The sequence below is a fragment of the Cucumis melo genome, chromosome 2 (genome assembly GCF_025177605.1).
Source record: "Cucumis melo cultivar AY chromosome 2, USDA_Cmelo_AY_1.0, whole genome shotgun sequence".
Lineage (NCBI taxonomy): Eukaryota > Viridiplantae > Streptophyta > Magnoliopsida > Cucurbitales > Cucurbitaceae > Cucumis > Cucumis melo.
The window spans coordinates 7,822,873-7,849,101 of NC_066858.1; the positions used below are offsets into that span (position 1 = coordinate 7,822,873).

General features: G+C 36.1%; 1 protein-coding gene across 5 annotated transcripts; it reads left to right on the top strand.

Annotated features, from left to right (window-relative positions):
* The first annotated feature begins 446 nt into the window (after window positions 1-446).
* Window positions 447-26,046, top strand: LOC103491969 (histone deacetylase 15). Of its 5 annotated transcripts, none has more exons than XM_008452105.3 (18): window positions 447-882; window positions 1,444-1,748; window positions 1,855-2,043; window positions 2,173-2,287; window positions 5,411-5,487; window positions 6,954-7,029; window positions 7,167-7,231; window positions 7,745-7,800; window positions 13,077-13,200; window positions 13,310-13,435; window positions 13,530-13,580; window positions 13,948-14,016; window positions 14,891-14,999; window positions 23,785-23,864; window positions 24,003-24,085; window positions 24,186-24,231; window positions 24,439-24,607; window positions 25,715-26,046. In XM_008452105.3, exons 2-18 carry the CDS (start codon window positions 1,512-1,514, stop codon window positions 25,843-25,845), a joined length of 1,803 nt encoding a protein of 600 aa, XP_008450327.2. In that variant the 5' UTR covers window positions 447-882; window positions 1,444-1,511; the 3' UTR covers window positions 25,846-26,046. The 5 variants fall into 5 exon arrangements, with proteins under 5 accessions (XP_008450327.2, XP_008450328.2, XP_008450330.2 ...); XM_008452106.3 differs by having other exon boundaries at window positions 1,858-2,043; XM_008452108.3 differs by lacking the exon at window positions 24,439-24,607.
* Window positions 26,047-26,229: the final 183 nt, after the last annotated feature.

Consider the following 26,229-nt stretch of genomic DNA (forward strand, 5'->3'; position numbering starts at 1 on the left):
AATAATTGAAACAAAAACGAAATTTCTAATTCTTACTACAAACAAAAATAAATCTTTATAATGAAAAATATAGAATTTTTAATGAAAATTTATAATCTTTTAAACAATTCAAACAAAAATGATAGTTAGAATTCTTACTGAAAACAAATTTACGATCTTGATAGAAGAATATAAACGATCTTGATATTATCGAAGATGAGAAAAATGAAGAAAAATATGAAAGAGTAAAAAAATTTAAAAGAGCAAATGAATAAATCCCAAAAGAATGAATAAATCTCAAAGAAAAGGGAAATAACCAAAAAAAATCTGTCTTGCAATAATCACAATTTATAAGAGCCAAAAAGTCATGATACTTTTTTTTTTGTTGTTATAGGAACAGTAACTATTCAACATTTTTTATATAAATATAAATTTACTAAACTTTTTTATATCTGTCAAAATTCAAAGTCGAACTTAAAATGTTACTTTGGAGTACAACTTCCCAATTTGCTTTCTAGGGCCGCATCGCTCGTTATCTTTCAAATCGCCGCCGATACTCACGACCGGTCGTTTCTTGCTGAAGCTTCATCAATCGCTCGTGTCTGTGTCCCTGACCGGAGGCCCGGAAGCTTTTTCTGCAGGAGCTTCCAAAATCTAAACCACCGTTGCTCGGTCCTTCAGCCATTTATTCAAGTCAAGCGCTTCTCCTTCCAAGCACAGTACAGCTGCCTCAAGCTTGTCCTCCGTCAACCGATTTACCACCAACTACCGCTAGACACGATGCAACCATCCATGAAGGTTTGAACATTGTTACCGCCAATTTACGTAGTCGCATATCAAACGGAGGAATTTCACGGTTGTTTGGGGGGCACTGGGGGCGCTTATTCCATCACTACTCGAGAGGTTAGTATTATCATCTCCCTTTGTTTCTAGAGTCGATCCGAACAGGACTCTGTCTTGGTTTCGAATAATGCTCTCCTGCCTCAAGGAATCGAAACTCCACCTTACTCTCCATTTCCGATACCTTGATCGCGAATCCAGCCATTTCTCTTCCAGCTCTATGACTCTTGCTTCCATTTTTCCGACCATTTGAGAAACAACCGCTCTGATACCAAAATTGATAGGCCTTAGTCTCAATTTTAGCTACCTAAGAAAAACCAATTACACGATGAATACAGATACCCTCCCCATACCAGCAAAACAGTATTTGAAGAACAAAGCAAGAGACTCATGGCCCCCTAACTAACAATTTGCTTATGGGCCATATTACTCTTTTTACCCTCTTCTTGTGCCTCCGAGTGTACACCTTTACTGTCGGGGTTTATCAGACTTATGTTGCTATTTCTCGCTCTCTGTTTTGTTTATTTATTTATTTTTAATTATTCATCATACAATCATTTAGGCCTTTATCTTCTCTTAACGATTTATTTACCATATCATAATTTTGGTTCTCTGTTTTTTTAGTGGTTATTGTCATCTCGATGATATTCACTGCCGAACATTTTTCATCCAACCCCTGAAAACAAGACCAAATGGTTTCAGAAGCTCTTCAAAAGAGGGTGAATGGAGAGGCTGAAGTAAATCTTCAGAAGCAAGGCGAGCAACACCCATGTCATAGTTTGAATGGAAGATGTGGAAAATCAGGCTCTGAAAGAAAGAGTGTTAGATCTTGTCCAGATGATAGTTGTCGAGAAGATAATACAGGTGTAGCTTCTTATAAAGATGTACCAAGCAGTGTAGATATAGATGTGCAACCTGATTCTTTGCGTGTAAGTAAAAACATTGTTTAGTTAGTAAGTGCCTTTAAAGTTGTCATGCAATGTTATTGTGTCCTTTGACTGCACTGTGAGTAAATACAATACTGTTTTACTTCAGAAGAAGACAAGAAAACAGAGAGAAATAAGCTTCCAAGATATGTGTAACAACGTGGACATATTTGATGATGGTGATGAGGATGATGAGGATGATAGTGACTGGGAACCGTTACAGAAACTCAGGGAAATAGTGAAGTGGTTCTGTACCAATTGTACCATGGCCAACCTTGATGTTGCCGTACACTGTGACGTCTGTTTGTGCTCCTTTTCAACATAATTTTTCTTTCTCTTCTGTTATGTTATGTTTTGTTTTTTTTTGTCTTTAACCTTTGGTTTCGGGATGTGGTTTGCATTTTTGAATGTATATTTTCCCTTGCAGTCATGTGGTGAACACAAAGAATCCGCAATTCTCAAGCATGGGTTTTTTGCTCCTTCATTTGTACAAGATTCAAATTTATTAAAGACTGAGCTTGAAATGAAAAGAACTGATAAAGGTGAGTCACTTGTTGCAAATACACATGTTGTGTATTTTAATTTTAATTCATTAAGCTTCTTCTTGTCTTTGAATTCTTCATTCTACTTTTAATCTTATTTGCTTGGTAAATGGGTGGCCATATTTCATGTCATATTGTATTATTTATTATTAATTTTTAATTTAAGACAGCTGACCATTGGTGTCCTTGAAATATACCTAGATACGTTATTGTTAAGTATGTATAGTGAAGTTATAATATTTTGAATTTAATTGGACGTTAATATTTGGCCATGCATGCTGTTTCTTTTCTCCTCTTCTTGTTTGATACATGTCCATTTTTTTGATTAGCTTTTCTATAAGTTCTTGTATGTAGGTACTAGTTCGGTTTTGTATAATTCTCTCCCCTCTTGCTAAAAACTAAATCTAACCTCCAGCCTCTGCTGCAGCCATCACCATCTGCTGCCATAGTCTTTGTTGCCAACTGTCATTACCATCACTGTGAACCATTGTTGTGGGTTCTTCGTTCTGTCTTTTGTCTCTCTAGCATTGGCTTTTCAATGTCTTTGAATTTTACTATCTCCTGTCTTTCCGTTGCCATCTGTCATTGTTTCTATTATCATATTTGCTGTCACCATTGTCATTGTCATTGTCCTTGTTGTTTCACTGTCGTTGTGGGTTTTCAACGTTTTTTGGGTTTTCTTTTCTCCTAGCCATCTATTCCTATTATTGGCAGTTCTCCTTTGCTGTCTTCCTTCGTGCCTGATTCTTTTCTTCCTTTAGTTTAACTTGTTTGGTTGAGAAGGGAAACATTGTCATGCCAAGCTCGGTGGTAGGAGAATTAGAGAGAATCATGTGCAATTTTTTTTTGGGAAGGGCAAAAAGGAAGCAAAATATCACTTAGTAAATTGGAAAGTTTGCTCACAAACTATGGAGAATGGGTGTCTTGGTGTGGGAAACCTGAAAAACAGAAACTTGGCTCTTCTATTTAAGTGGAATTGGAGATTTTTAAAGGATCCAAATGCATTTTGGTGCAAAATAGTGAGAAACATCCATGGATCTGACTCCTCCCAATGGCACAGTTCTGGAAAATCTGGTCTAAGTCTTGAACCTGGATTAGTATACTGAAAATTTGGAGTTCATTGAACCATCTTGTATCTTTCAAGCTAGGTGATGGCCAAAAATCACATTCTGGAAGGATCCTTGGTTCTTAACCCAATCCTTCATTCATGCTTTCCCCAATCTCTTTCGAATTGCAGCCAATCCCGTGGCCAAGGTTAGTGCAAATTGGGAATCTTCGACATCTTATGGAGCCCCTCTTTTTCTGAGCACTAAAAGATGAGGAAATTGAAGAATCTCAGCTTCTAATTGGTGGTCTACAAGGTAAAGCCATTTCCTTAGGCTTAGATTCAAGATCGTGGTCTTTGGATTCTTCAGAAACTTTCTTGGTAAAATCTCTTACAGAGTTCTTAACTGCCTCTTCACCAATTGATAAATGCATTCAGCAAACTCTATGGAAATCTAAGAGCCCAAAGAGACTAAACATTCTGGTCTGGTTTATGTTGTTTGGAATCTTAAACTGTGCGGCAACTCTTCAACAAAAACTCCAAGCTCATGCCCTCTTCCCTTCAGTTTGTCCACTTTGTCTTGCTGCAGGGGAGGATCTTCAACATCTTTTCTTCGTTTGCTCTTACTCGCGCGAATGTTGGTGAAAGCTATTCTCACTTTTTTAGATTTCGTGGGTGATTGGCTCTTGCTTTAAAGACAATATACTTTCAGTGTTCAGTGGCCCTTCCCTTCCCAAAAAATCAAATATCATATGGTCTAATGCAGTCAAAGCGCTGCTATTGGAACTTTGTTTTGAAAATCACAGAGTTTTCCATGATACATCCCTTGCATGGTCTGACCGGTTCGCCTCAGCACGGCTCCTAGCTTCCTCTTGGTTATCTCTCTCTGGGCTTTTCACAGATTACTCAATTCAAGAAATTTGCCTAAACTTGAATGCTTCCTTTTTACATTATAATGTATTTCCATTATCCTTCGTTGAGCTTTCTGCTTCAATGTATTTTCTCCGCACTGTTTCTTGTGTTCCTTGGGTGTTTCTTCTGTTGTAATGAGGCTGTACGTAAGTTATCCTATTTGTATCCATTTTACTAACAGGAAATCTTTGTTTGCTTTTCACAAAAAAAAAAAAAAAAAAAAAAAAGAAAAAGAAGAAGAAGAAAAAGAAAGAAAAAAGAAGAGAAAGGGAAACAATTTAATTGATAAATGAAATAAAGGAGGAAGAGCTCCCAATCACCCAAAGGTGAGATTACATAAAATTTTGTCAATGGAAAAATAAACAAGAAGGACTAGAATAAAAACGGGCCTATAAAGTTTACACCAATACAAAACATATAACATTTTAAATCACTGATTGACCCAAAAGTTTAAGCTTATGGGTGAAGTTAAATTTCATATTATATCATTTAACACTTTTCCTCAGCTTGAAATCTAATGTCAATTGGAGAGGAACGGACATTGCAGGGGTTTGAGGGTAGGACATCTTGAACCACCTGGTAACATCTAAATCGTCAATTAATCCAAAAGCTTAATCTTATGGGTGAAGGTAAATTTAATTTCATATCATTTAATTTAACAAGAGAAATGAAAATCCACACCACTATTGTAGAAGGAAAATGAATCTTGGAAGTGTTTCCCTTTGGAATACAACAGGCCTAACATCGGCAGAAAACAAGCCTACAAAAACATTTTTGCTGAGGGAAAAGAGGTCCTCCTTAAGATCTGTAAAATGATGGAGGAACTTATCTTGGACCTTCTGTTTTAGGTTTGTTTGCCACTTGAATTAGAGAGCTCTCTTTGGTATAACAGGTCTTGGAAGGATTTGGAGTTTTACTCATTTTAGCATCCCTATTTGGTTGATACTTTATAACTATTTTGTAATTATCCCCTTTTTCTGGACTCCGATAGTTGAATCTCCTGCTTAATTATAATGCGTGTGTGTGTGTGTTTTGATATACATAAATTTGGGTGGTCTCTGTTGGTTCAGAGTGATTCCTGTTCTTACATCTTCTTTATAATTTCATTTGTCATTATTTATAGATTTAAGAGTCTAACTGTAATTATTCTTATGTTGTATTTGTAGCCATGGTTTCGCAAGTATCAACATCTAATAGTTCCACAGCAATAGGCTTTGATGAGAGAATGTTGCTGCATTCTGAAGTATGGAATTCGTTCAAAACTTTTTATCTTGTAGATTCTCAAGAATTCAATTTTTTTTTGTCATTTCTTTTGTGTCTTTGACTCTGATTGTTGGATGCAAATGCACGTGTTTTCCTGTGGAAATTTTCATGCTTTCAAAGTTGCAACTATTCTACTCTTTTTTGATGTAATTTCTTTTTTGTGATGTGTAGTTTAATTTACATGTTTGTGCTGTGTTTATGTCACATCTACTATAATACTCTATTGTTCGTGCCTGATTCTGAAAGATTAAACCCGAAATGTGATTATGAATTTCAGATTAAAATTTCTGATGCAAGTCTTTTTTCAGTTATTTATTTAATTGATTCAAGTTTAATTTAAAAATTTGATCACAGTTCAAACGTGTAATTATTTACAGTATGCCGACTGTCTTGTAAGCAGAAGCTCCAATATCAGGAGTCTCTAATTGCAAAATATGTTCTCCTCCCTCTATGTCGCTCCTATCTGGCGTTTCCTTGACAATATTGTTACAGGGACCAAAACCTTCCTCTCTTTCATTGTGTCTATGCTAGTTGCAACTAAAGGCTGAAGCTTCCTATTCGACTTTTTGGCTTATCCTCCTTCCGATAGTACAAGATGGTTCTGATTCAGCTGCTATGTGCCAATTTTTTCTAGCAAAGCACAATTTCTTTGGACAAATGTGGACATGGACCATCTTTCGGATGTGCTTTTGGGATTTAGTTAAATGTTTTGCTTTCTCCTGCCTAATATTTTTGTTTATATGACAAGTCTTATGCCAACTGAGAGCTGTTTCTAAATTCTGTTGGCCCTGAGGGTGATTCGTTTGTGACATATCTATCAATAGTTCCTGAAAATAACACAAAAAACTACACACATGCAACATAGATAGAATATCAACCGAAACAGGAGAAAGGAAAAATGAAAATGATACTCTAGTTTGGAGAATTGGTTCTCTCCAGAGCCAAACAACCAAAATTCACACCCTCCCCTGCATATGAAAACCTATTTAAATCTTCAGTCATCAATTTCTGTACTAAAGCACTACCTTCTGACAAACAACAAACTTATTCTTGCTCAATTACTTTGTTACCCCTCATGGAGTATGTACTCACAATTGGAGGTGATACGTCCTTTATCATTCCTTTTCCCAATCCTCTCTTCTTCAATGAAAATGTAGTTTCTTTGAAAGAACCAAAAAGAAAAAGAAAAAGAAAAATATAACATGCCTACATTAACATGTTTTTCCTTTTTCTTTTTCTTTTTTAAATCTAAATTTAATTTATTTATATTATTCATTTTTATGAATTTATTAAATGGCATGACACTGATCTTATTTTGTAATATTATTGTCATATGTTTAGGTCTGTGGTTTAGTTTCAAAAGGATTTTTGCTTTTGTTGTAAATTTTTTAGTCTCTAGTTTTCTAGTGCTTTACTTCCTGTCTTGTGGTATTCTCGCTAGAGAAGGTTGAAATGAAGTCACACCCACACCCAGAAAGACCGGATCGTCTGAGGGCTATTGCTGCTAGCTTGGCTACAGCTGGTAATCGTTACTTTATATTTTCTTTTCTTTTTAAGGGAGGAAGTAGTTGGGCTGATGTTTACAATTTAATATGTTGTAATGTAGTTTATTGCTTTCAACTTTTTATCATTGGACTATAAGCTAATTTATTGCTGTAGGAATCTTTCCTGGAAGATGCTATCCAATCCCAGCTAGAGAAATTACCAAAGAAGAACTAGAGATGGTAAGCAACTGCATTTATTTTTCAGGGATTCTTTTAAGAATTTGGTGCGAACAATTTGCATTGGTGGATGAGGTATACAATAGGAAGCTAAAGCCCTGTAAATGCCATGGAGTCCTAAAAAGTTACCAAAAAGATTATGAATGATGATCATTGAAAAAGAGTAGTTGCAAAAATGACTAGAAAGTGAAATTTAAGTTTATATATAATACCAAACAAAAAAACTGATTGATAACCATACTCTTAAGATTGTGATGGTAATTTTTGTATACAGGCATTGTCCTAATGTTGGATTGTACAGATTTGCCAACTAATCTTGACTGATATATCAATTGGATATGTCTGATATTGATGATGTGGGAATGAGTGAGGATATTTGTAGATGTATCAATGAAATATCACCGATATGCATTATTTAAAATTGTGGATTGATATAAATCCATGATTATAACATATACATTCCTTCAGTTATTTTGTGAGACATTTTGTGATTTTTTTTGACCATGTGGGTAAAAGGTTCATTCCCCGGAGAACATTCAAGCTGTTGAGGTTACAAGCAATGTTATTTCTTGGTATGTCATTTTTTCTCTCTATCATTTCCCATATAGAATGATAGAATGTATTTCGCTTTTATGTAACTAGAATGTATTTGACATTTTTATGAAGTAATCTTTTTGCAACTCATGGCAACTAAAGGAAAAGAGCTACCCCTCTTAAAAGGCAATTTTTGATTAAATGGATAAAAAAATACTAGAGACGTAAAAGTGAAAAAGGCCCCACAGGAGAGGAGGCAAGCTAAACCAATTAGGGTCTCCATCCTACAAAATGAGACCGATGGTATACTTGCAAGTTAGAAGGTGATCAATGTCCTTGATGGATTGCTTCTTTTTAGCCTTATAATTTTGTGTTATATGTTTTTTGGCCTTCCCAGTTTTGTTAAACTTGCTTCTGGTCCTTTATTGTCTTCTGCCCTCTTGTATTAAGCTGGACATTATTTAACTTTTGCAAGTTTTGGTTTTGAATGTTCGGAATATGATGTTTGGCGCTGAGGGGCGTCAACCTAGTTGAGATGTCCGGGTGTGCCTCCTGACCCCCTAGGTTTCCTATGTTTTAGACTTCTTTATTGCTCTCTTTGTATAATTCTCTTGTACACTAAGTTCTTATCATTATAAAAGTTTTTGTCTCCATTTCAAAAAACAAAAGAAGGAAAACCTCAAATATTTTTTTAAGAATAACAAAAAAGCCTCAAGGCTTAGGAGTTCCAGCCTTGGGGTATCACGAAAGGTGTGTACCTAATGCATAGCTTATTTTGTAAGACGCCTCTTTACGAAGTTAAAGGACATATCTGTGCATAATGCCTTGGTGGGTGCTTGGGAGGGCTTTATAAAACACTGATCGTGGTGAAAATTTTCTCCAATTTTTTGTGACTACGGTCTTGCATTACTTCCTAATAGATTTGCTTTCTGTAATCTGCATAACATCCTTTGCCCTTGTAATTTCAACCAATCAATGAAATTTAGTTCCTTTGTTTGTCACTAAAGAAAAATCACACCACAAGTCAAACACTGTGACACTTATAGAAGAAAATAGAAGAAAATCCCCAGATTTTGGTTGGTTGAACCACCTCGGTTTTCTGTATGGCAAGACATTTTCTACTTTGGAATTTTTTTGTGAAAGAAACAATTCATTGATTCAGGGGAGAACCCCAAACATTACAATGTATTATGATAGAGAACTTCAATTACTGACTAAAAAAGATAAAAACAAAAATGAGTGAAAGAGTGCTTAGTTTTACACAAAAAAAAAAAAAAAAAAAAGCCTTAGATAAACAAGTTCCTCAAAACGGAGGAAAAGAAGAGGAATCATTAAAGAGCTGTCAGTTCCTTTCACCCCATAAGCTCCCAAGGAAAACACGAATAAGAGCCAACCAAATCAGCTTCTTAATATGACCAAAAGCAGTGTTTTGAAAGGCGCCATTGGGCATGCGCCTGGGCGCAAGTTGCACGGTTGGGGCTTCTCCTTGAAGAGGCAAGGTGTTTTGCATGAGTGGGCTTTATTTCTATGGGCTTTCTTAATTAAGAAAAAGCACATTTAAATGTATTATATCTTTTTTTGAACCTTATTGCATGGTTCAATGCTAAGTAAAAAAAAATCCATCGTTTTCCCTTCTTCTCTCCCATTTAACCCGAGCGTCTACCCTTATTCGTTTCAATGAAGCTGTGAGTCTGTGATCGGCGTCGGCCACCCTTCTTCTTCTTCACACAAATCACGATCACAACTTCACATTCACAGCAAGCTTTTCAATTTGGTCTCCATCCCATCTTCTTCAAAACCAATATTTGGTGCCATTACTTTGTTTGTTTGAAGAAGAAGCAGAGAAGACAAAGAAGCTTTCCAAGTCTATTTTTTCTATCATTAATCCTCACAAAATCATTAGTGGTTAGCCAAGCTTCATAGTTGCAATCTTCATAACGTACTATGCTACTACCATACAATTGACTATCTTTTTCTAACAAGTTTTTGTTTTGTTACTTCATACTAATTTTCATAACATAGGTTATAGATAGTTGATGATAGCTTGAGAAAAGATCCGACATGGAAATATGGTCGATTGCAAAATGACCAAGATATAAATACATCTGTGTGTGAGTTTTGTTCGAAAATAAGAACAAAAGGGGTATATAGAATGAAAGCGACACCTCGTTGGTGGTTATAGAAATGTCACAGCTTGTAGAAGATGTCTTTATAACGTGAACGAAGAAATTAAAAAGTTCATGTCCAAGAAAAAGGAGATTAAAGAAAAAAGAAATTTGATTGTGGATATTGATGTAGAAGATTATGGTACCGAGGATGAGGATGAAGATGAAGGGAGTGTTAGTGTAAACAATTTGAATAAAAGAGCAACACCGAGTGGCTCGAGCTTAAAGAAACCCAGACAAAAGGGTCTAATGGATGCATTTTTTACACCCAACCCAAAATTGTGGTTCAAAATAGAAATAATGACAAAGGAAAGGGAAAACAAACTTTGATGAATGTGGCATACAAAAAGGAAATGAGGGAGCAGACCATCCAAAGAAGTGCTCGATGGTTTTATGATGCCTGAGTGTCTCTAAATGCTTGCACATGATAGTTTTTCCCTATGATTGAGGCAACAGGGAAATTTAGTCATGGATTGAAACCACCATCATATCATGAGTTGAGAGTCTCATGTTTGAAGAAGGAATTAAAAGCAACAAATGAGTTGATGAGGAGCCATAAGGCAAACTAGGCCAAGGTTGGATGCACCATCATGGCTGATGGATGAACTATTATGGCCGATGGATGGATCGATAGAAGAATAGGACATCAATTAACTTTTTAGTTAATAGTCCTAAAGACACCATGTTTCTTGAGTCTATCAAGGTTTCATCTTATGTGAAGGATGGAAAGAAGATGTTTGAGTTACTTGACAATTTTGTAAAGTACATCGGAGAAGCAATTATGTTGTGCAAGTAGTTACTCATAGTGCCTCAGCAAATGTTATGACAGTACCTTACATCTTCAATTTGTTAGACTTAGTTCTATGCTAACACTTATATTTACACGTTTCAAAAGCCTAAATGTGCACTTATTTTCTTTGTTAATAGGGAAGTTGTTAGAAGCAAAGCGACCACAATTAATTTGGTCTCCATGTGTCGCTCATTGCTTAGATTTGATGTTGGAGGATATATACATGATCTCGAATATTTGGAAATCATTGAAAAGAGGCATGGAGATTAGCAATTTCATATATGTTCGTCTTGAATTGTTAAACATGATTGAGACATTTTACTAATGAAAAGAAATTAGTTAGACAAACTAAGACTCCCTTTGCTATTGCTTGCATCACCTTATCGAGTATACATCGTCAAAAGAAAAAGCTGAGGAAGTTGTTTACTTCATATGAATGGTAGGATAGCGAATGGAGCTAGCAACAAGGCAGGCAACTAGACGATGTATACTCGTCTGGTCAGAGCTAAGGAAGCTATTGCTAAATCCTTCAATAATAGGGAAGAAAAATACAAGGATATTTTCACCATCGTTGATAGAAGATGGGAGCTTCAGTTTCATCATCCTCTACATGCAGCGGAGTATTATTTAAATCTGATATTCTATTATTCGAATTCTAACATCCAAGAGGATGATGAAATAGTTAATCGTCTGTAATCATGTATAACGAAAATGGTTGCTTCATTGGACATACAAGACAAAATACTTGCAGAAGTAAGTTTGGAGCTGAAACATTGTTTGGACAGACTTTAGCATTCAAAGAAAGGGATAACATATCTCCAAGTAAGTTTTAACTAAATGATTACTCAATGATACTCAATGATGAGCTATTCTATTAATGTATATTTTTGGTTCGAGTCTATAGTGGAATGGTGGGATAATTTTGGTAAATCAACTCCAAACTTGCAAAAGTTTGCCGTGAGAATTTTTGGTCTTTTTTGTAGTGCTTTTGGATGCAAACTTAATTGGTGTGTGTTGTGTTCATCAAATATAATAGAACATTAAAATGTCGATACAACCTTCGAGATATCATCGACCCCATCTCTTTAAAAGATATTGATGATAGTAATGAATGGTTGATTGGAAGATTGGATGATGAGCTGGTATTTGAAGATGATTCTTTAACGTGGGGTGATGTTTCAAGAGTTGTTAGAGCAAAAGAACCAGCCTACTATTCTAGAGCTAGTATCTCAAGAGCTAAGACTAATGTTTCATGTTCATCCTCGTCTACCACACAACCCACACTGATCAACAACATTAATAGCACCGCACCCAACTATCCCAAAGAAAGTTTTTAATCTTTTTGGGATATCATCTTTCGAGTAAATATCTGATTGAACTGAATCCATAGCAACCACTGACCCTGCCATATGAGATCTTTTAACAGTAAAATCTGCTGAAGGATCAAGCAGCCAGAACCAAGTATCAGGAGAGGAACACAAACTGACAGGGTCAAATGAATAGATAAAGAGGGCCATTCAGAAATCTCCAACCCTGTAGGATTACGACATATATTAAATTCCAAAAATGTGTAGAAGAAATCCAAACATTTGCCACAGATGGCTCAGGATGTTATTGAATTCTAAAAAGCTGCTGATATGTTGAACACCACAACTAAGCCAAGTTATGTCAAAAAGACGTAGATGCTCCATCACCGAGACGACTTCCAATACTATCTCCAACCAAATCAATATATTTGCAAATGAATCTCCTTCTACGTTAGAATATAAAGACCAAACCAGTAAAGAATAATTAAGCTATTCGCCCACTCCCTTGGAACAAAAGAGGGAATCTCTCCTTTGTTGGCCCCCCTCTTTCAATGGGGTGGTTTTGTGGGGCTGCTTTTTCTGCATGCCCTTGTATTCTTTCATTTTTTCTCAATGAAAGTTGTTTTCATCAAAAAATCTCTTTCTGGGTGTAAATTCACTTCTTATTTCTGATTATAGTATCACATCTCTTATATTGTCATGGAATAGTGTGATGTAATCTCTCAAGCATGTTGCCCTTTTGTAATTTCTTTCGTCAATAAAATTCTGATTGAATTTTCTCATAGAAAAAAAAATTTGGTATAGAAAAGTCACTACCTGATGGTTGAATTCTCTCTGAAATCGTAGAAGTGGGGTAATCAGATTTTAATTGTGTTTCTTTTTATATTCTATTGTATTCTTTCTTTTCCTTTCTATGAAAGCTCAGTTATCATCAAAAGGAAAGTTGGAACAAAGATTTATCAAATCAAATAACTTTGCTTATGAGATGTGGTTGTGAGTGTGATCTTCATGATGGTTAATAAGATTGCTTTTGGGTTTACTTTTTATGACAGTTATTTTACACCTGACACATATGCAAATAAGCATTCGGCACAGGCTGCTAGGCTTGCTGCAGGTTTATGTGCCGATCTTGCTTCAGAAATCGTTTCTGGTCGTGCCAAAAATGGTTTTGCTTTGGTATGGAAAATAATATTTTTGAATACTAAAATTTATTTTGCCGTAATTATAAAATGAACTTTTTTGTGAATTCTTCTTTAGAATGTTGTCTGACTATTTTAAATTTCAGGTTCGTCCTCCTGGCCACCATGCAGGTGTTAAACAAGCCATGGGGTTTTGCCTCCATAACAATGCGGCAGTTTCTGCATTGGCTGCTCAGGCTGCTGGTGCTAAGAAGGTGTTAATAGTTGATTGGGTAAGGTCTCTATTTTTCTCCCAGGTAGCAGGGCCAAATAATTGTATTACATTTACTCTCACGATGCCTTTTCTTTTCATTCTATCTACCTTAGGATGTTCATCATGGAAATGGAACACAGGAAATATTTGAGCAAAATAAATCGGTATGTGCTTTACGAAATGAATTTCTCTACCTTGTGGTCTACCTTCCTTTTCTGATCTCTGATTTTCAAATGATGGAAAATTTTGCCGGACAAGATGATTTAATTGTTGCAAGTTGTAATCACAAGCGTTTACTGGTGTTCATGAATATACTGTTAATTGATGTCTGGAACATTCGACATTCTTTATTATAATTTGGGGCCATTTTAGAACTGCTTAATTTGTTAATGCATGTTTTCAAACATGCATGTATTCCACCTTCTGCTCTTTCACTTATTTTTACAGACGTAGATTGATTTTCCTTTTTACTTTTTAGACACATTTCCAGACTTCATACAGTTTTGATGACAATTTGATTCACTTTTGTAGGTCTTGTATATATCTTTACATAGGCATGAGTTTGGTAGATTCTATCCTGGAACAGGAGCTGCTGATGAGGTAACACCTCATCATCTCTTAAAATCTCCCACCTCACTCTGTCACGTGGCATAAGTTAACCATGTAATCTTATACTAAATAGCTAATCTGCATTACCTGTTTAGTTTAATCGATGATCAATACACATTCAACATTTTTTTGTCCCGAGAGGGAAAAAAGACGCTTCAGTTCAAGTGGCAAAAAATTCACAAACATCAACTTATTTTTGCAAGTCTGTAATACCAAATTACCTATTTATTGTATTTAACATGTATATGACATGTATACCACCGTCTGACAAACAAATCACAGATGTTCAACTTATGTTTGCAAGTTTGTAATAACAATTACCTATTTATTGTATTTAGCATATATTTGACATGTATATTGCCGTCTGACATGTATTTAACAAGTATCCTAAATTTGTCCAACAAATCAAGTATTTGTCTGTCTAAATTTGTTGTACTTGTACATGGCTCCGAAGCCGAAGCTAGTGTCTGATTTTTACATGAGATCTACTAAAATTTAACTAGTGAAACTGAAATGTAGTAGTGTTATTTAACTCATGAAACTCTGATCGAATGTTTCTAGAAAAAGAACTGTGCTTTTCTTACATCACTTTTTTGATAATACTTTTATCCAGGCTCCAGCAATCGGGCAGTGGTGGAAATCATCATATTTATTTCCATTTGAAATTGATTTTTCCTTTTGTTTTCTTAACGCATAGTGCAGATATTATTATAAAAGTTATCTTCTGTGCCTTTCTTCAAGCATACAGTTTCCTTTTCTGCACTTTGGACTCCAAGCAACCAAAAAGCTTCTTGCCTTAGAGTGGACCTCCATCTGTGGGAGCGTTATTATTCATTACTTATATAAGGGTTATTTACTTCTTCAGGTTGGCACTATGGGAGCAGAAGGATATTGTGTAAATGTTCCTTGGAGTCAGTCAGGAGTTGGTGATAACGATTACATTTTTGCATTTAAGCAAGTTGTGCTTCCCATAGGTTATTTCCCTCACTGCTATTTGCTTTTAGCTTGTGTCAAAATATTTTCTGAAGAGAAATAATTTTGTACCTTTTCTATTGCACCTACTAGTAATCATGCTTTTCAACCACCACACTTATTTTACCGACACAGGGAAGATAACTTGTGTTGAAATGTGGCATGAGATATGATTTCGAGTGATATGGATAGTGCTAACTGTTAGGCATCAAATATCCTGTACTCAGTAAAACCCAACAAATTTGCAAGACGGGGTAATAAAAATCCCCTGTTCCTATATTGATTAAGATAAAGATAAAGAATGTTCTCATGATTGTCATATCATAGAAGACCGAAACAGAAGAACAAATAAATATAGACTAAGTCACTGGTGCATTCTGGAGGGCCAGACGAATCCTTTCCTAAACCTCAGATTCTTTCACAATATTCTTCACACCCAATTCGCTTTGCCAAAGCCCTTCAATAAACTCCCTGAATTGCATAACCGTCCAGTGGTGCTTAATACATTCTCTCAAAGTATCATTCCCTTTTTGTCCTTCTCTTTCGTATCTGTGCGTGCAGATTAGTAGTGGGGTCTCAGAAATAGTAATCATATTTAGGATGGTTATGAGTCTGTCTGTCTACTTCTCAATTTTGATCTTTTTTTGTTATCACCATCTTTTTTAAGGATGATGATGTAACTCCAACCCCTCACCTCTTCATTTTCTAGTTTTCTAATTTTGTTTTTCTTTCAAGAGAAGCCACATGTATCATGGTGATTTATCACTCTGGGTTCCTCTCCCCTAAATAATTAATTATATAAATAAAGTCCCGTTTGTTGTTACACCTTCACCTAATGGGATTATATTTATAATTTATTCATGAATGTTATTGTTAGACCTCCCATTAAGTTTGTCTATAGTAGAAAAAATAAGAAACACGTGTAAAATGTGTGGGAGGGAAGTCGGTTAGTAGCTAGTATAAAAGTTAGTTGGTAGGCGGGAAAAAGGAGGAGAACTTTTATGTGAAGAAGAGAGTGTTGCTCTCGAGAGGAGATCAACAGTGAGGTGAGATCGAATTGATAATTCATCAATTCGATTGTAATTCTTTGTTGAAATAAATAAAGTTTCTTCAGAAGAAAAGTTCCATCATGTTGGTATTAGAGCCGCGACTCTGGAGAAAAAATGGTGCAGGCACGGATCGAAGAAAGATTAGAACAGATCGATCAAGAGATCGCCGAATAAAGAAAGAGATAAGTAAAATGGCGGTTACTGAATCGAGTTTATGCGATATCGTTAAGAACTTGGAGTTGATGCGAACACAATTAGAGAAGCAGCAGCAGATGCTTCTGCTAATGGAGTCGATGGCGAAAGAACGATCAGCAGTCAGTTAGCATGCCATGACTGAATCGGCTGCGCGCAAGCCTGTGATGATGAAAGGAAAAGAGAGCGAAGTGACGTCGAGTAAATCGGCCGAGTTGAATCGAAATATCGGGGAATGTCGAACTGAGAGGAAATCCGATATCGAAGGAGTTGCTGCTGACCGGAGCAAATTTTAAAAAGTTGAAATGTCGGTGTTCAGCGGAGAAGATCCTGATTCGTGGCTATTCCGCGCTGACAGGTATTTTTAAATTCATAAGCTTACAGAGTCCGAATAAATGTTAGTTGCAACAATAAGCTTCGACGGTCCATTGGTACCACTCTCAAGAAGAAAGAGATAAATTCCTAAGCTGATCAAATCTGAAAGAAAGATTGTTAGTACGATTTAGATCGAGTATGGATGGTATAATCTTAGGAAAATTTCTTCGAATCAAACAAGAGACTACCATATAAGAGTATCGTAATCTTTTTGACAAACTTATTGCTCCTTTAACGGATATACAAGAAAGTGTAGTTGAAGATACGTTTATGAATGGGTTATTACCATGGATAAGGGCTGAGGTTTCTTTTTGTTGACCGAAAGGGTTGGTTGAAATGATGCAAATTGCTCAATTAGTTGAAAACAAAGAGTTAATCAGGGATGAGTCCAATTTGAGAGGCTTTGCGGGCGGGAAATATCCTAACCAGTCTACGAACATTAATAAATCGGTAGTTGGAGGTATTGTGATTGAAAATAAAGGCAATACTACTTTTCCTGTCCGGACAATAACATTGAGAAGCTCCAATGCCAATGAAGTACGCAAGGAAGTGAATTCTAGGCAACTAACGTCGAATTTCAGGCCAGGAAAGAGAAAGGACTTTGTTTTAGATGCAATGAGAAATACTCTGCTGACCATAAATGTAAAATGAAGGAATTATGGAAGCTAAGGATGTTTGTGGTAATGAATGAAGAAGAGGAATATGAAATAATTGAAGAAAAAGAATCAAGAGTAAAAGGGCTTAGCAGTATTAGAAGTGAAAGAAGATAACAAAGCTTATGTTGAACTGTCCATTAATTCTGTTGTGGGATTAAATGACTCGGGCACAATTAAAGTAGAGGGATGTTAGCAAGGCATGGAAGTGATAATTATGATAGATTGTGGGGCAACTCACAATTTTATTTCTGAAAAGATAGTTAAATCATTACAAATACCAACCAAAGAAATGACTCATTATGGAGTCATCTTAGGTTCTGGTACAGCCATTCAAGGTAAAAGTGTGTGAAAATGTGGAGATTCAGCTGAAGAACTGGAGTTTGAAAGAAGATTTCCTACCACTTGAACTTGGAGGTGTAGATATAATTTTGGGTATGCAATGGCTTCATTCATTGGGCGTAATATTGGTGGATTGGAAGAATTTAACACTCACTTTCACTGGTAATGGTCAACAAATATGTATCAAAGGTGATCCCAGTCTAACTAAGCTCAGATTAGTCTATAAAGTATGTTTAAAACCTGGGAGGATCAAGATGAAGGATTCCCCATTGAATGTAGAACTGTGGAAGTAAAGAACAGTGACAAGGCAGAGATAACTAATGTTGATGCAATTGTTAATGATGTGAATCCTATTCATGTTGTGTTAAAACAGTATGAAGACGTTTTTGAGTGGCCAAAGAAGCTTCCTCCGAGGAGGGAAATTGAACACCATATTCATCTAAAGGAAGGAACTGTTCCAATTAATGTGAGACCATATAGATATGGTTATCATCAAAAGGAAGAAATGGAGAAGTTGGTTGAAGAAATGTTTGCTTCAGGTGCTATAGGACCGAGTAAAAGTCCTTTCTCCAGCCCGGTGCTTTTGGTGAAGAAGAAGGATGGAAGTTGGCGTTTTTGTGTGGACTACCACGCAGTGAACAATGCTACTGTACCTGATAAGTTTTCGATACCAGTGGTAGAGGAATTATTTGATGAGCTGAATGGTGTGACGTTGTTTTCGAAAATTGATCTGAAATCTAGGTATCATCAAATTAGAATGGTGGATGAAGATATTCAGAAGATAGCTTTTAGAATGCATGAAGGACATTATGAATTTCTGGTCATGCCATTCGGTTTAACTAATGCGCCGTCCACCTTTCAAGCTTCGATGAATACGATTTTCAAGCCTTACTTAAGAGAATTTGTCTTGGTATTTTTTGATGATATATTGATTTACAGTAAAGATGTGAAGGAACATGTAAGTCACATGGAGAAAGTGTTTTTTGCCTTAAGGAATAATGCTTGTATGCTAACAAGAAGAAGTGTAGTTTTGCTCAGTTGAGGATCGAATACTTGGGACATGTAATTTCTGGAGAGGGAGTTGTAGTTGACCCAGAGAAAATTCAGTCTATAGCTGAATGGTCGAGTCCCACAAATGTGAGAGAAGTACGAGGATTTCTTGGCTTGACCGGTTATTACAGGCAATTTGTTCAGCATTACAGTTCCATAGCAGCTCCACTAACCCAGTTGCTTAAGAAAGGTGGATTCAAGTGGAATGCAGAGGCCGCTGAAGCGTTTGAGAAGTTAAAAAAAGTGATGATGTCCTTATCAGTACTAGCCCTTCCCTGTTTTGATCATCCCTTTGAAATTGAAACAGATGCATCCGGCTATGGAATTGGTGTTGTATTGACTCAATCCAAAAGACCTATTGCTTTCTATGGCCACACATTGGCAATGCGGGATAGAGAAAGACTGGTCTATGAAAGGGAATTGATGGCTATAGTTTTGGCTGTACAACGTTGTTGTCCTTACTTGTTGGGGGTGAAGTTTGTTGTTAAAATGGATAAAAAATCCTTAAAGTTCCTGCTAGAACAAAGAGTGGTTCAGTCGCAGTACCAGAAATGGGTGGCCAAATTACTTGGGTATTCGTTTGAAGTTGTCTATAAACCTGGCCTTGAAAACAAAGTAGCCGATGCCTTATCAAGAAAACCCCCAGTGGTACAATTGTGTGGAATTTCTGCGCCAATTCTGCTGGATTTGAAAATTATCTAAGAAGAGGTAGGAAAGATGAGAAACTACGGAAGATAGTAAATGAATGGAAGAATGAAGACGGAGAGAAGAACAGTAGATTTTCAGTGAAGAATGGGATGCTGCATTATAAGAACCGATTGGTTCTATCAAAAACTTCGTCCTTGATTCCAGCAATGTTACATACTTTCCATGATTCAGTAGTTGGGGGCCATTCTGGGTTCCTAAGGACGTATAAAAGGTTGACCGTTGAACTCTATTAGGAAGGCATGAAGTTCGATGTGAAGAAGCACTGCGAGGAGTGCTTGACATGCCAACGTAATAAGACTTTGGCACTATCGCCAGCTGGCCTATTGGTACCCTTGGAGGTTCCGCAACAAGTCTGGAGTGACATTTCCATGGATTTTGTTGACGGATTACCAAAGGCTAAAGAATTTGAAGCAGTACTAGTAGTGGTTGATCGTTTGAGTAAGTTTGATCACTTTCTACCATTAGAACATCCACACACAGCGAAGACGGTGGCAGAATTGTTTGTGAAGCAGGTTGTTCGGTTACAGGGATTTCCTTCATCCATTGTTTCTGATCGAGACAAAATTTTTCTTAGCCACCTTTGGAAGGAAATGTTTAGATTAGCAGGCACGAAGTTAAATAAGAGTACGGCTTATCATCTGCAATCTGATGGCCAAACTGAAGTCGTAAACAGGGGATTGGAGACTTATCTGTAGTGTTTCTGTAGTGACAGGCTGAAGGAATGGGTAATGTGGCTGCCGTGGGCGGAATTTTGGTACAATACTACATTCTAGAGAGCATTAGGGGTATCTCCGTTTCAAGTATTGTATGGTTGTAAACCTCCTCCGTTATTATCCTATGGAGAAGTGATACTTCTAATTCCACGCTGGATGAGCAATCGTGGGAAAGAGATGTAATCTTGGCGGCATTGCGGGAACATCTTATCTTGGCCCAACAGTAGCAGATGAAACAGTATGCTGATTGCAAAAGGTGAATGTGGAATATCAAGTTGGTGACTGGGTCTTTCTTAAACTTCGGCCTTACAGACAACTCGCGTTAAGAAGAAAAAGAAATGAAAAACTCTCTCCTAAATACTTTGGGCCTTATACAAATTTGGAGAGAATTGGTGCAGTGGCGTACAAGTTGGATTTGCCAGTTGAAGAAACTTGTGGGTAATCACGTTGGAGTACACCCGACAATCCAATTTATCAATGAATGGTTGGAATGGCAGGCGCAACCAGAAGACATTCTTGAGTATCAGAAGAATAAGGCAGGTAGCTGGGAAGTGTTGATTTCGTGGGAAGGACTTCCTAGAAATGAAGCTTCGTGGGAGGATTATGATAGAAATTCTTTAGCTGTATCCTGATCTTCACCTTGAGGACAAGGTGACTTTAGAAGGGGGAAGTAATGTTAGACCTCCCATTAAGTTTGTCTATAGTAAAAATGATAAGAAACACGTGTGGGAGGGAAGTCGGTTAGTCACTAGTATAAAAGTTAGTTGGTAGGCGGGAAAAATTGAGAACTTTTATGTGAAGAAGAGTGTTGCATCTCGAGAGGAGATCAACAGTGAGGTGAGATCGAGTTGATAATTCATCAATTCGATTGTAATTCTTTGTTGAAATAAATAAAGAAGTTTCTTCAAAAGAAGAGTTCCATCAATTATCTTTAAGACTTTCTTTATTTGATGTATAACCAATTGAGAGACTTTTATTAATGTTTTAAAAGTTGTGAATATAAGTACTCCATTTATAATTGAAAAAGAAGCTAATCCTAGGCCTAGTTAATAAAAGAAACTAATCATAGTCCTAATAGACCAAAGAAACTAATCCTGATCTTAATCAAACGAGGATTTGACCATGATACTTTATTTCTACATCATTCTATCCCTAAAAAAAAAATTTGTCCACGAGTTTTAAAACGAAAATGTAAGTAAAAATAAAAAGGTACTTGAACAAAAAAAAACACCGAAAAGCTAATTATCAACATCCAAATTGCACCAGTCGAGCCAAGATTTGTCTTTTGAAACAGAATAAAATTTTCAGCAAAATCACCATGAATTAACCCAAGAATTATGTTGTTAAAACAATCCTTTGTTGATAAAATATAAGCAGACTCTTCAAGGAATGGTGGAAAACAATTTTCAAATTTCTTTGGAATTATGTTACCCACAAGTTTCTTTTTCTTCCACAGAATCCACACTTATAGAATTCACATCCTCCCTGTATTCCTCTGATATAACCTTGATCTTGGTTCTTGAATAATCCTTGGTAAATCTTGTACATTTTTTGCAACCATAGGTGTTGATTTTCTTGTTGTCTTTTCTTGGTGGTCAAGGCTAATTTTTGTTCTATTCTCTTGTGGTGGAGATATGGTTGGTTGTGTGGCTCAGTAAATTGATCTGACTTAGTGGACACATTCTTTGCAGTGGCTTCATCTTCTCAACACCTTCATTGTTGATTTCATCAATTAATAGTTCCTCATCATCTGGTTTGAATTGAACAACCTTCGTGTTAGTGCCATCGATTTTTTCTTCTTCCTGCGCAAGCTCCTCCTTGATCTTTCTATGTTTTCGATTGGTTTTTTCTTTTCTTCTACTCCGTTCATTTTCTGTGCAACTTCATAGCCCACTTGAATGACATCCTTATCTTCTTGTGTGACTAAATGTGATTCTTGACAGTTCCTTGAAAAATCTTGAAGATTATAGTTATGCCTTTCTTGATTCCCAAAGAATCCGAATTTCATTCACTCTCTTTCGGAAGTTCTCTTGATAGATGTTTTTATTTAAATATTTCTATTTCCTTTAAAATGTTTCACCTCTGAAGTTGTATTGGAATGATTCATGGTGTTCTTTGGTGTTGGGATCATAATTTCTTTCGGCCATTTTTTGAATCATCTAACTCCCAATTCTTACATTGATTTCTTGAGAAATCGGTTTGATTGGATTGTCAAGCTCTTTGTTGATAATGTTGCCTCGTTATTCCATCCAAACTGCATTAGAATCTTTATTGGAATTGGTAGAATCATTATAACCAAATTTCAAATGTGGATAATGATAGGTTCTTTGAGGAAATCCAACACAAGCGAAATTATTATGTTGGAAATCTTCTTTTGAATAACTTGAATCAGAATTCCAACACTATGTTTGGGAGGAAATCAACTTTCTTGCCTATACCAACTGCTATATTTTTTCTTCGCTGTCTTCCTTGATTTTTAATAGACGATTCTTGCAAAATCTTTGATTATTGTGTTGGAAATCTTCTTTTGAATCACTTGAAGCAGAATTCCAACACTATGTTTGGGAGGAAATCGACTTTCTTGCCTTTGCCAACTGCTATATTTTTTCTTCGCTGTCTTCCTTGATTTTTAATAGACGATTCTTGCAAAATTTTTGGTTCTTTTTTCTTTTTTTTTTTTTGGAATTTTAATCCCTCTTGTTAGATGTGTGTTGTTCGACAATGAGCACAACTCACAAAGCTCTCTCTCCCGATCTTCTACCGGTGGCAATCAACGTTGGACCAGGCGGTTGCTCTGATACCAAATTGATGCCACCAAAGGAGAGAACTTTATTAATGTTTTAAAAGTTGTAAATAAATGTACTAATCTTAATCTTTTAATAAGCCAACAAAACTAATCCTAATCCTAATAAATTAAGGATTTGATTGTAACATTCTATTATGGTATAAAACATAACTAGGATTAGGTGCACCCAGACTTCTCAACTTGGTTGACACCCCCTTAATGTTCTCATCATATCCTTAAAACATAACATCATCGGTTGAGGCTTATAAATGGGTTAGGCTTATAATTCCCATCACATAGTCATTTGTTTGCTTCCCTTATCCTTGTCCTTCTATGATAATTGGGTTCAAAAGATTTGGTTTTTCTTTATGGATTTTATAGCAGGCCAAAATTATGTTAAATTGCATTTTGCATAATTCACTTTGATGTCTTTGTTTAGTTTGGTGATATTTTCTCAGATGACATAGCAATGTATCTAAAATCTCAAGAAATGATATTTGAAGGATAATAATAAATAATATTGTATCTAAAATCTCAACAATCGATCAACTCAGTATACTTTTTTGGTGACAAGGAGAAGAAAATTTGACGGATCAACTCAGTATACTTATTCTGGAATAGGCTTATAATTTTTTCTCCGGTTGGTTTATTTGTTAGCATATATTCTTGTCATCACCAATCTGGACTTTAATCATGACATATTGGACAGGCTTATTTTTATCTGGTGTGATCTCCGGAAGATATGCAATTCTCTCATTTTTGCGTTTGCTCCATCGTTATTATACTCCATATGTAGGATTCTAGAGCATTAGCTTTTTGAATATCTAGACCACTAACTTTTAAATGTTGAAGATGGCATATAGTACTAATTTTAAATATGCATTTCTGATATATGTATATTTTTATCCGTCTCATTGCAGCTTCTGCTTTTGCTCCTGATCTCACTATCATATCAGCAGGGTTTGATGCTGCTAGGGGTGATCCATTGGGAATGTGTGACGTAAAGATTTTTTATTTTTTGAGTTATTTTTATTATTAAGAATGATCTTTATTTAGATTCAATAGTTAAAATTTCTTGGTTTGTGTGTTATCTGACTTGTGGATTCTATTAAACTTCGTTATTCTTCTCATATTCCAGGTAACTCCTACCGGGTATGCACAGATGACTCAGTTGTTGAATACCGTCTCTGGTGGGAAGCTGCTTGTTATACTGGAAGGCGGGTCTGTTGCTCATTTCTTGATCCTTGTGGCTTGTGCTTTGAGTAGGTTAAATAGATTTTCTCCTGCGAAGTGCTAAGTTGATTGAGATCTCTGTTTGCAGCTATAATCTCCGTTCCATTTCATCTTCAGCTACCGCAGTTATCAAGGTGCTTTCTTATGAACAATGGAAAATTCAAATTTGAAATTGAACAGGATATCATCTTTTGTCATATAAGTTGCAATTGTTTATTGTTCCCAATTCATATATCTAATTATATATATTAAGCTGAATCCTTATGATGTCTATCTAGGGTGTCCATGGTGTCACTGATTCTTTGATTTTTTTTTCCGTTTCTGTTGTGACATTAAAAAAGGTATTGCTGGGTGAAAGTCCTGAATGTGACTTGGATGATCACTTACCCTCCAGGGCTGGGATGAAAACTGTATTAGATGTGCTTGCGATTCAAAAAAATTTCTGGCCGGTGCTGGAATCTAGCTTTTCAAAACTGCAGTCACTATTGGAGATATTTGCCACCGAGAGAAGTAAGGACTCTCTCCCTCTGCTGTGCGTGTGTATGTGGAGCAGTTAGTTTAATGGGGTTTAATTAGGCTGGAGCTGGAGGTGGACAACTTGAGTGATTGGATATAAAATAGAGTTAAAGTACCATTCCAACCAAGTTTATCCTTTTTGTTGTTATATTCGTTAATTGGATAAAGCAAATTTAGCTATGATGTCAAATTCGCCCTTTGAAGCAGAAAGCAGTGATAGGAAGGAAGGATTAGGATTAGAAAGAATTCATATTTCTATGTGCATGAACCATTATAGGTTGGACTAGTGGTAAGAAATGAGACATAGTTTCATTAATTAAGAGGTCATGTGTTTAATCCATGGTGGCTACCTACTTAGAAATTAATTTTCTATGAGTTTCCTTGACACCAAAATGTTGTAGGGTTAGACGGGTTGTTCCGCGAGATTATTCAAGGTGCGCTTAAGCTGGCTTGGACACTCGGGATATAAAAAGGAAAACCTTCTATGCACATGGGTTTATCAATTTTTTCCTTTTTTATTTTTATGCTTTTTAGAGAATGGATTTATCAACCACAATATAATTCTTTGGTAGTAGAAACATTTCAGGGTTAAATGAGACAAAGGAATGAATACAACACCGTTAGATGGTTACAGTAAAAAAAGGCCAGTTAGAACATAAGTATGATAAATTGAAATGAGAAAAAAGGTTGCTTAATTTTGCATCAAAGAATAGCAGCAGAGCACACTAATCCTTGAAGCGAACCAGTATGATTCTACGGAGTTTCATGTTGCTAAGGATTGGTATGTTAGAATATTTGACATCTGTTGCCTGTCTCAAGTTATAATATTGTGTTTGAGACCTCGGCATCTATAATTGGGCAGTGCAAATATGCACCAACCTAAAAAAAGATAAAAAAAAAGATCGGATTTATAAAAAAGTCGCGTGGGTTTTGGTGTTACAATGATTTGTATGTCTATGGGGATGCAGTATAGCCCGAAAATCAATTTGAGTTATAAGTTCCTAGTCTTATTCTTATTAGTGATTGCACATCTTGAATCAATTTGAGTTATAAGTTCCCAGTCTAGACCAACGATGCTATGCTGAGACTTCTCATATGCAGGAGGGAAAGTAAAACCATGTAAGCAGAGAAGACGTGCTGTCGTGGCTCCGATATGTTGGCAATGGGGTCGAAAGAGGCTGTTGTATCATCTACTAAAAGGGCAAATCCGTGTAAGATCAAAGGGATGCTAACTTATTATTTTGTGTTTTTAATTTTATTCCATCCTCATTCCTCGTAATTTTGTATCTTTGTATGCCCATTTAGTGTCAGGTTCCTTAGATATTATTACCTCTTGTTTTGCTTCGTGGTACGTTTCTGATAGTAATTGCTAGTTGGAGGCTTAGAATTTTTATACTATTCAGAAAATGTAACTTCACTCCTATTTTTGTCCACATTGCCCAGTTTTAGGTTGGGATTAACGTGTTTTGTTTAGCAAGGTTGGGAATAACTAATACAAGGAAGAAAATAATGAAAAAGACAAAAAAAAAAAAAAAAAAAAACTTCCAATTTGGAATTTGGCCCAATAATCTAGAGATCGATAGAAAGAATTTAGCAGTCATGAACTAATGGTGTGT

Excerpts from the sequence above, each read along its gene's own strand:
- LOC103491969 (XM_008452105.3), top strand. The coding sequence starts at position 1,512 with ATGGTTTCAGAAGCTCTTCAAAAGAGGGTGAATGGAGAGGCTGAAGTA. Across the intron at positions 1,749-1,854 it reads TGCAACCTGATTCTTTGCGT|AAGAAGACAAGAAAACAGAG; the intron begins GTAAGTAAAAAC and ends GTTTTACTTCAG. Across the intron at positions 24,086-24,185 it reads CTTGTTATACTGGAAGGCGG|CTATAATCTCCGTTCCATTT; the intron begins GTCTGTTGCTCA and ends CTCTGTTTGCAG.